The sequence below is a fragment of the Podarcis muralis genome, chromosome 17 (genome assembly GCF_964188315.1).
Source record: "Podarcis muralis chromosome 17, rPodMur119.hap1.1, whole genome shotgun sequence".
NCBI classification, from domain to species: Eukaryota; Metazoa; Chordata; class Lepidosauria; order Squamata; family Lacertidae; genus Podarcis; species Podarcis muralis.
The window spans coordinates 2,241,032-2,251,661 of record NC_135671.1 but is presented as its reverse complement, the minus strand read 5'-3'; the positions used below and the strand labels follow the sequence as shown (position 1 = coordinate 2,251,661).

Genomic DNA, 10,630 nt, shown 5'->3' with positions numbered 1-10,630 from the left:
AGGCCTTTTTTCTTTAATTTTTTTTTGGGGGGGGGCAAGAGAGTGGGGCCCTAAGCTACAGCTTGTTTAGCTTATACGTACTGTGTAAGGAGTTAACAGCCTGGCTGGTAGGAAAAAAAGTCACTACCCTTGAGAAGTCAATAGGCAAGCTGGTTCCACATCTTTCTCCAACCTAAGGTACTAAAGAACTAAAGGGATATTAAATAGTTGATATTTGACCTGGGCAAGGGATGTGTGGAGGAATTATAAATTAAGCTGCCATTGGAAAACCCCTTAATGAGGGTGAGGGTAGGAAGAACAACAACAGCAGTCGTGTTTAAGTTGACAGACTTTATTTTTCACCTTAAGGAAACCAAAATAAGATACGCATCGGTAGCGCTCCGAAAAGCTGCTCATCTGGCAACTGACATTAGGTTTACAATTTAAAGAAATACATATTTACCAGACGTGCGTGGAAAAGGTTTCTTCCAGTGTAAAGAAATGCTACTCTTAAGATTATAGTCCATTTCAACTTTGAGGTCCGTGGTGGGGTGGGGGTGGGGAATCTAAATTTTGCTTTGTTGCTGCAGCCGCACTTAATACGATCCTTCTTTCTGTTCCTTCCCCACCCCCAAGACACAGGCAGATCAATGTATAGGCAGAAGAGCACAGTCAAGAAACATTCAGGCAGTCTGAAATTACTCAGCAAAAAATGTGTAGAATGGCCAAAAGCAATTGAAACTGACAAGTCCTTGGCACTCAAATCACAAGCCCTATACTTCCCTGCTTATCAGCTTTGTTCAACTACTACTTCACTCAAGGTGGTGCTGCTTTCGAACAGCCAGCGACATCTGCATGGCTACAGATAGCGTTTATCTCTGTGTTGCAGAAGTAGCAGTACTAAGAGTAAGTAAACCCTCTGCCCTCTTGTTTTGAACAGTTAAATGAGAAGGGGGCCAAGTACTATTCCTCATTAACTCAATGCCATCCAAACACAGTGTGTTTCCCAGGGAAGTATTCCCATCACGATCCCACGCCTAACCTTAGCTTAGTTTCCTTTGGGGGGAAATGTACAGAAAGTTCGCCTATTAAGTAGGTGGCCGGTCTTTCGACTATAGGAACACCGTGGACAGCCCAAGAGGTTTTTGTTGTTTTTCTTTTACTGCCTTTTGAATTTGATAGACAAATTTCAAGATTTCTGCTGGGACCCAGTATTTGCATTTCCCATACCTGTGACAGTTCATCAAAACATGGATTCCTTTAACTGCACTAGCAATGTGAAGGCCCCCAATTTTTCCAATTTTTTTCTGGGTCTTCCATATCTCTAGTCTACACCATGTTCCCTTTTAACAGGACTTCTTTGCAGGATCCTTTCTTAAAGGCAGGCTCTTTAAACACCACATGTGAGAACGGACCCACTTATATACTTTGAGGCTTGCGGGGGGGGGGCACACAACTGACCTTTGGCCAAAAATACCATTTTTAAATAAATGATACTTAAAAAAATAATTATTAATGAACCCATTTTTCAAGGGGAATCCCCCTGAAACAAGAAAATCCATGTTATAGAAACCCTCTTCCAGCCCAGGCCATCCGCAAGCTTGGAACAATTATTTCAAGTGAGGTTTTTTTACCAATTTGTCTTCAACAATACTGCTGTACTCTAGAAATCCCTAACTATGCACACTTACAAGCCAATGGTACAGTACATAAACATAACAAAGTAAAGCCATCCCAGTTTCCTACTGATCAGACTTGTGACATCAGAGACTTAGGAACATCCTGCAGTTTCAGCTGAACTCTGGGGGGAGGAGCATTCCACATTTCCCTGGCAGGTCAGTCAAAGCATCAGTGGAAAATAATATATTCAACTTAAGCTTCATAATTACCATATATTTTCTAGTACTTTGCTTTTTTAAAAAAAAAAAAGCTTGACTTGGGTTCTTAGAATTTCTGCATCATGTAATTTAGGACAGCCTTCATTTCTTTAAACTAAAAGGGACAGTTTTGGCAGACGTCATTATCCTCTCCAAACTGAAATCCATTCTTTAGTCCTGCTACAGCAGCAATGAGCCAACTGCTAATTTAAGACTTTCTGAGGGAAAAGAAAATGGCTTCAGTCCTGCATACAGTTCAGAAGCTGCTTCAGTCCTATTGACTTTGAACAGCCTAATGTCATACAGGACTGGAGCTATGATCTTCCATAGTCATATCAGCCTAATCCTCATTATTTGCAAAGATAACTTGATTCAAACTTCAGAAGACAACATGCATGGAAGCAATCGAGCAGTTACTACTACTCTGGCTTTGTCCCAACAGCATCTTACTATCTTCAGTTTTAAGAAGGTTTGGGGAACAGCATTAGGACAGTTCCCCCAGGGAGAGGAGAGGAGAGGTAACTAGGAAAGATGAGGCCCACTCTATGGGTTGACCAAGGCTATTTAAGGAATGAGGAAAGAGAACCAGGAGCTGTTCGATTGGTGTGAGACCTAGTTGGTGGGGGCGGGGCTTTGAAAAATATGAAGCTCAAAATCAGTTACAAGGCAGCCAGGTAGGATGAGACTGGCCATATGTATCTGCAACGTAGTAGCTGCTGAAGTTTGCATCACTGGTATATGGAGCTGGCTGGTAGTAGCAGGTGACATTGGTGGCATTTGGGATGAGGTTTTGCTCTACCAGCACTCTGAGCGCCAGAAGGGAGATGAGGTTCAGTATCTGCCTTCGCTCATGTCCCATGAGGCACACCGTACTCTCGTTGACTACTTCGCGCAAGGTCATTAGGTAGTCATATTTGCTTCTGTCCTCTTCGGCAAAGTGGTTCAGGAGGTATGTCTCCAACTTGCGCTTCTGCTCTAGAATGTCTGGGAAGTCTATGAAGAACCTAGAACACATGTAACGCTCCAGGGTTTTTATCTCCTCTTTGTCCATGGGCTTGAAGTCCCTCACAAGCAAATTGCTGTACTTCAAGAGACCTCCTCCTCGGATCTCCTCAGGGTTCTTGGTGGCTATCAGCCTGTTCTTCAGGTGATCCAAAGCTGCCTCAAAATCACCATACATGCTTTCTCCAATCACAGTTGGGTGGAAATGCTCACACATTGGGTTCTCTGAGCAATCATAGAAGAAGAGCAGAGAGTCTAGTATTATCTGAAAAGAGTCCACGCTAAATTCAAACTGCCGCCTTATACGATCCACAAACTTGAGCTCTACATTCCTGCCATGCTTGTTGAAGAGAGAGATTAAACTCCATCGGTCAATATCGGTGCACACTTTCACCAGCTTTTCAATATAGGCTTCCTTAAGGGTCATGGGGCTAATTTTTACGGTGTTGACACCTTCAGGCAAGAATTTTAAGAGGGACTGCAAAACCACATCTCTGACCAACTGGAACTCGGTCTCACTTGGGAGACATACTTGAAAGATAAGGTCTAGATCCTTACAACCCAGTCCATTGTCTTTGACCAAGACGTGACCTGCCACAGAACCATTCAGACGGACGTCGTGCACCTTAATGTTTGCTTCACTTAGCCTGCGGCGAACAGTTTGGACAATATCCTTCAGAGTTATTTTCAGAGTCGGAAAGTTGCCTCTTCCGTGAATTGGCACCACCTCGGACAGGACCTCATGAAGACGACTGACCTGATCCCAGCTGAGCACACTGCGGGACAAGGAATCAGCATTTGGTCTGTTGTCTGCCATTGTAGATTGATCTTTTAAGTAACTAAAAAAGAAAGAAGGGGGGGGGGGAGGAAAAGAACATGTTAATCAGACCATCCAGTTACACCAACAGGGTACAGCAAATATGAGAGACTGCAGTTGGTTCGGGAAGCCCTTCATGGAAAGAGCTAGGAGCCTGGCAACTTATTCTGTGCACCACCAGACTTGTTGTGGTTCACAGGTTCAGTCCTAGTCGCCCAGGTTGGCTCCATTAATACCAATGGAAGGATGGACTGTGTTGACCGTCCTTTGAAGTCAGTTTATCTGCAGTATATTCTAAGCTTTTACATTTTATCTTCCAAGCTTTCTAAATGTTCAAAGCAGCAAATGCAAGTACTGCTCATTTGTTGTGAGGAATACAAACACCTTCCCTTAAAATACTCTGAATATAGAATAGGGTTGTACCTTAGATTTATGGTCTCATTACCTTTTCTGTCTACCCCCCCCAATTATCCCACACCACCACCACCCCTCCCTCCCTCACCACACAAATCCCTATATTCCGGGTTTAGTTACTATGGCTGAGTTCTTTGGAGTTTGAGCATTCTCTACCACACAACACCTGCACAAGGGCAGTTTCTAGAGAGTCCCAGTCAACAATCCAGAGCTCATTAATTTACTAAGATGCAGAAGTTCACATACCACAACATCTTGACAGGAAGAATACCTGACAACACAGAACCTCTCCTCTTTTCTCCCACACCCTATTTTATTATAATTTCTTCCATGTCCAATTACAGTATGGTGGTGTTGTTGCTTTGCTCCAAATGTTGCTTTTAAAACCTTTGAAATATTTTAAAGAGGGAAACTGGTGTTGGGTGGGTGCCCCATTAAGCTCTCCAAAGGGCCTGCTACTTGGAAAAAATATATTTTAGTATCCTTGTTGCCAGTCAGATGATTAGACTCTGACTTGGGCTTAGGCACTGACTGAGGACAAAATCAATATACATGCTAAACCCTCTCCCCCTTCACAGGTGCAGGCACATGAAGACTGGATGTGCAATGCACATGGACTGCCATTTTACATGCTACATGCTACTGCTAGTTTGAACCAACCAATCCAGCATGTCATAGAGACGAGGCTTCACCAATGTGTACTGTAATGGCAGTGCCAGAGAGGTATGTTCAGGCAGTGATCCTTTGCGCAAGGTTAGAAGTACTTAGAAACACAAGGAAATGCAGCTTTCCAATACTTGGCAGCTGAACACAGGGGAGGTAGAACAACTGTAACACCCAACTTTGGCTTGCAAGTCTTATTTAAAGGTAAAGGGATCCCTGACCATTAGGTCCAGTCGTGGCCGACTCTGGGGTTGTGGCGCTCATCTTGCTTTACTGGCCGAGGGAGCCGGCGTACAGCTTCCGGGTCATGTGGCCAGCAGGACTAAGCCGCTTCTGGCGAACCAGAGCAGCGCACGGAAACGCCGTTTACCTTCCCGCTGGAGTGGTACCTATTTATCTACTTGCACTTTTTGGTGTGCTTTCAAACTGCTAGGTTGGCAGGAGCAGGGACCGAGCAACGGGAGCTCACCCCGTCGCGGGGATTCGAACCGCTGACCTTCTGATCGGCAAGTCCTAGGCTCCGTGGTTTAACCCACATGGCTAATTGAGGCAGGGGGAAATAAGAGCAAGGAAGAAACCCTAATGTCTATATGGGTGGTAGGTACACAAATGGGATGCCTTTCCTTGCCTCTTAACCACTCCCAGTCACACCTAGGAATGGCAATAGTTCTCTATATAGCCAGACCCCCAAAAGAGGGCTGGTTAGCGGCCGAAGCAAAAGGCTAGCAAGACCCAGAAACAAGATGGAGGGGAAACAGGAGGCAACCTTCTTAGGAACAAAAGGGGGAAAGCCAAGAGCCTTACGGCCCTGAGATATCTACATATTAGTGTGCAAGCTTTGCCCACTCCATCATAATTTCTGTTCACAACCAGGCAAGTTTCAGAACTCTTTTCAGGGCATTTTCGAAATTAGAAAAACGAACAGGAACAGAGTGGCAGGTGCTTCCTTAACTGCCATGGTAAAACAAAACAAAAAAACCCCACACCTACAAGCTTTCTATCACATGTGGCCTGTGCCCCAGTGGGAAAAGGAATCAAAGCTGGAAGGGGCACCCAGAGTCATCTAGTCCACCCCCACATGCAGGAATTTTAACAGACTGGCCCTCATCCAATTTGAAACCATACCAGACCCGGCTTAGTCTTGAATGTGGGCTAATAGTGTTACTGCTGTGGCAACCAAAGGTTAAGTTACATATTTCAACCAGACCTAGTGATAGGACACCCAATAACAACATGGAAACTTTTTCTGGTGTTTTCAAGGCAGTTTTGCAATTTCTTTGTAATTAAGTTTGTACCTCCAGCAACAGTTGGAGCGTCCCAGGTTCCCCACTCTGAACTAAAGACCCATCATGAACTTTTCTTGGTCTCTTCTCCACACCCTTTTTCTATTTACCGTAACTGGGTGTGAAGAAAAGATATATGCAAGGGGGCTGTGAAACAAAAGAACTTGCTTGCGGTTTTTAGCTGACTAAGACACTGTCACTACTGGGGCTTCCTCCCCTTTAAAAAACAGGAAAAAAACTCCTAACATTATTGCGTGCGTTTACTCAGAAGCATGCCACAGCAATTTCGGTGGCCCTTACTCCCAAGTAGATTGCATTTAGGAAAACAAGCCGCATCTTGAAGAATGTGTGTCGCAGCAGAGCAAGGCGTTGGAATGAGAAAAGACCGCATACGAGCGGTGGGACGGTCGTGCGGATGGGAAGATCCGCATGCTTCCTCTATTAAAAACTCCATGCAAGCAGGAAAGCGGAGCGAACCAAAGAGCAAAAACCCACGCAGCCCCTTCTTTCCCCGATGCGCTAGCTTTCTGCTTGCAGGGAGCGCGAATTAACAGGGCGCAGCAGCTGGGGCTGGGGGCGGCTGGTACCCAGAAGTACCGCTCGCGTCCCTTCAGCCATCCAAGCTTCCTGCCATTTACTTGGCATATAGAGGCTCAAAGGGGGGGGGGTCGCACCCCCCCAAAAAAACACACCCTCTGTTCCCTATGCCAAATGGGCAAAGCTCGGCTTTCAAGCTCGTAGGGGGAGCTTTCCTCCGGAGAAGGAGAAGAAGGAGAAGGCAAAAGCGCAGCCTCCCTTCGCCTCCGCGCTCCACTCACCAAAGCGCCGCAGGCTCCTCTCCAAAACGCGCAACAACAGCAGCGGCGGCCAGAGTTTTCTTGCGGGGGGCGCCCTGCGTGTCTAGCTTTATAGAGACCCGCCTTCCATCGGGACCCCGCCCCGCCAGCCGGAGGCGAAGGGAGAAGCTCCCTCCCCGGGTTCCTCCAGCCCAGATCAATTGACTGGGCGTTCCTCTTTCGCTCCGCTGCCAAGCTGGTTTGAAGCCGGAGTAGAGGCTGAGTGAGATCGGAGTAAGCCAAAGCCACCTGCAGGTGGAGTTGGGTGGGTTTGTGTTTGTTTTAAAAGGAAGGCACGCCTCTGAAATGCAGTTCTTGACAAAAGCATCCCCATAAGCAATCCAGTGGCCCTGAGGTCTTCCCAGCACCCACACTTTCCCCCAGTTATAGGATGAGACTGCTTCTATTTCCTGGAGTCTAAGCAGTCATTGGGTTGCCAAACATCGGTGGCTGCCTTTGGGATGGGTCGAGGGGAGTGCACGCTGCAGGAATTTTTGATAATTCATGATTCTGTAAATAAATAAATACTTTTCAGCTCCAATTTGAGGCTGCCCTCCAGCCAGTCATCCTATGAAATTAACCAGCATCACTTTATATGACTTAAGACTTACTCAGACACCAGATGGTTTTACTTGTACAGGATGCAAAGTGCTTTATTAAAGCCGGGAAAAACTCGCACCTTCTATTTTTAAAGGCATAAATGACTGATAACGAGAAATGGAGCGGAGGTTTCTGGTCTCACACTCGTGAACATAACTTGTGATTGGTGGTCAATGCACATTAATTGAAAGAGGAGGGGAGCTGATTCCCCGGGAAGAATTAAAGCATGTTAAAATGTGTGTTACTTCAATTGGGAAGCCTATCACGCTTCCACCTTTTACAGCTTTTCCGCTGCTGCAAAATGCTAGACTCTAGAGCAAAAAACAAACAAACCAAAATTCTTTGCCAAACTTATCTGAAAGACGAAAGAAAGAAATACTCTGAACACGTGCAGTTTAGCATTTTAAACTCACTTAAGCCACAGCACATTACAGGTATAAAATGGAGCGTGCTTCTGCTACCCTGATGCTAAACACATTTTCATGGGATGAGCACAATTTTGTAGGAAAAGATATGTGTTTAAAATAAAATAAAAGTTCGTTTTTTTAAGCTGGAAATGCTGGCAGGCTCAAAGGTGGTGTTATGTAGCACTGAATTGCTTTGATGTATGTATGAATGAATGACACTCTGCACATACTCATATTAAAAAGGAGTTCTTTATTTCAAACATGCCAATAAACAAGGGGGTGCGCTTATACAGAAACAGCAGAAATTCAAACAACGAGCGGTTTTGTCATTAATATTTTTATTTGTTGAAACTGGACAATAACCATAACAAGAGAGTTAAAGAATTAAAATGCAAGTCCTTTAAAATTGTTGCTTCAGTTCTTATGTATAGATTGCTCCTCAGTGAAGAAAACAGATAACACCTAAATAAGCAGCAAAGGGGCAAAATTAATCGCTGTTCCTTAACCTGGTTTCCAGGTACTCAGCTGTCTTTATGTCCTTTTTGCAATTTGGGGAAATGACAAGAGATTTAACATTCTTGACTTCAAGAATGTCAGCTATACATGTGGCCAAATAAAACAATGTGATTCTTGAGTTTCGGTGTGATAAGAAATCAAGAACATCTCTTTAAATGCATTTATAGTCCAATCCTACACATGTATGCTTACTCGTAATGGTAAAGGGACCCCTGACCATTAGGTCCAGTCGTGACCGACTCTGGGGTTGCGGCGCTCATCTCGCTTTATTGGCCAAGGGAGCCGGTGTACAGCTTCCGGGTCATGTGGCCAGCATGACTAAGCCACTTCTGGCGAACCAGAGCAGCGCACGGAAACACCGTTTACCTTCCCGCAGGAGCAATACCTATTTATCTACTTGCACTTTGACGTGCTTTCGAACTGCTAGGTGGGCAGGAGCAGGGACCGAGCGACGGGAGCTCACCCCGTCGTTGCGGGGATTCGAACCGCCGACCTTCTGATTGGCAAGTCCTAGGCTCTGTGGTTTAACCCACAGCGCCATCCGCGTCCCATGCTTACTCATAAGAAAGAGCTATTGTGCTCAAAGGGGCTTAGGTTTGCAACTCTCAGTCTCCACAGGACCTACAGGAGTGCAAGCCTTTACATATCTTCGCAGATGTAAGCCCCACACCTTTCCTTGGTACTTACTCCTAGGTAAATGATATATACAGGATTGCAGTCTTACTCCCTAGAAAGTGTTTTTGGGTTGCGGCATAAAGGAAATAAGACTCTCCACTTTGCAAAAGCTCCCCAGTCCATTAGGAAGAGAAGGGGTGTGGGGGGATCTCAACTTCTATAACTAACACACATACAGAAGCAAAGAAAGCTAATGTTGGTCCTAATACATTGCCTTATAAGTTCTGACTTTAAATTATCTCCTCTCTTCCCCAGTGATAGCCAGAATCCACCCCCAACTTTCTTGCGCTTTCTTCCCTAGTAGCTCACTCCCCTCTCCCTCCTTCCCAGCTTAACAAGCAGCAAAGGAAGCATCCAGTTTATTTATTTCTTTATAGTTTGCAGTTGCTGGCATCCATCTGCCTTGAGAGGCAATGGAAGAGTGCGCCATGGCAGGGTGGGTAAAGTCAAACCACTGGAGAGTCACAGCGCCTGCTGTGGCTGTAGATGAGAGAGACATGTTTAATTGCAGGTGAGGCAGATGAAGGCAGCCAGTTTCGCTGATATAGATGCGTTTCTTTTTTTCTGCACTCCTCCCAGCGGTCATTTCCAGCGGGTTTAAAGTAAGAGTGTAATTTTATTGTCTCATCTTCATTTTGTAAGCGGGGTATAAAGCTTATGAAATAAGTGAGTGAGTGAATGAATGCAGAAAGAAAGAAAGAAAGAAAGAAAGAAAGAAAGAAAGAAAGAAAGAAAGTGTTAGTTTTAAAGGTACCATGAGACTTGTCTCTACAAACCCATTGCTACCACTGTGCAATTCAGCCTAACCTACCTCATAGGGTTGTTGTGCAGATTAAATGAGGAGGGGGAAACTATGTGCACCGCCTTTAGTTCCCTGGAAAAAAAAAGGTGGGATAGAAATGCAAATATTAATAACCATAATCAGATTTATTTTTTATATAAAAAAAATGCTTCCAAGAATTCTGGGGAAATTAAGAGGGCAGTTGGCTGGGTTGTTGTATTGGTTTATGGCTAACTCGATAACTAAATTGGTGGAGGAGGAAGGATGTGACTGTGATCCTCTGATGCTGTATCAGGCTAGATGCCCCATCACCTCTTCCAAGGTTGTTGTATGGGGGCCCATGAACTGTGAGAGCCATTGTTCTAACTGCAAAAGAAACAATTGCCTGGCAACCGCCAGTCATAAACTTCTAGAGGACAGCTGCCACCTGAACCCTCTTGCTCTGCAGGTAATAGAAGAGTCCTACAGGTGGCAGATGATCTTTTAAATTTTGAAGGATACTGCTTCCTTGCAGCTTAAAGGACATGGGGCGGGGCAGGGACAGGACCTGACTCCCAAAGCAAGCATCCTTAGGCACATGTTAAAGGTAAAGGGACCCCTGACCATTAGGTCCAGTCGTGGCTGACTCTGGGGTTGTGGTGCTCATCTCGCTTTATTGGCCGAGGGAGCCGGCGTACAGCTTCCGGGTCATGTGGCCAGCATGACCAAGCCGCTTCTGGCGAACCAGAGCAGCGCACGGAAACGCCGTTTACCTTCCCGCCAGAGCGGTACCTATTTATC

General features: G+C 45.3%; 1 protein-coding gene across 1 annotated transcript; it reads right to left on the bottom strand.

Annotated features, from left to right (window-relative positions):
* Positions 1 to 315: 315 nt before the first annotated feature.
* TENT5C (terminal nucleotidyltransferase 5C) lies at positions 316 to 7,028 on the bottom strand. The gene is made up of 2 exons (XM_028712837.2): positions 6,854 to 7,028; positions 316 to 3,697 (listed from the first exon to the last, which is right to left on the bottom strand). Exon 2 carries the CDS (start codon positions 3,673 to 3,675, stop codon positions 2,512 to 2,514), a length of 1,164 nt encoding a protein of 387 aa, XP_028568670.2. The 5' UTR covers positions 3,676 to 3,697; positions 6,854 to 7,028; the 3' UTR covers positions 316 to 2,511.
* Positions 7,029 to 10,630: the final 3,602 nt, after the last annotated feature.

Bases quoted from the DNA above. Each gene is read 5' to 3' on its own strand.
- TENT5C (XM_028712837.2), bottom strand. From the start codon at position 3,675: ATGGCAGACAACAGACCAAATGCTGATTCCTTGTCCCGCAGTGTGCTC.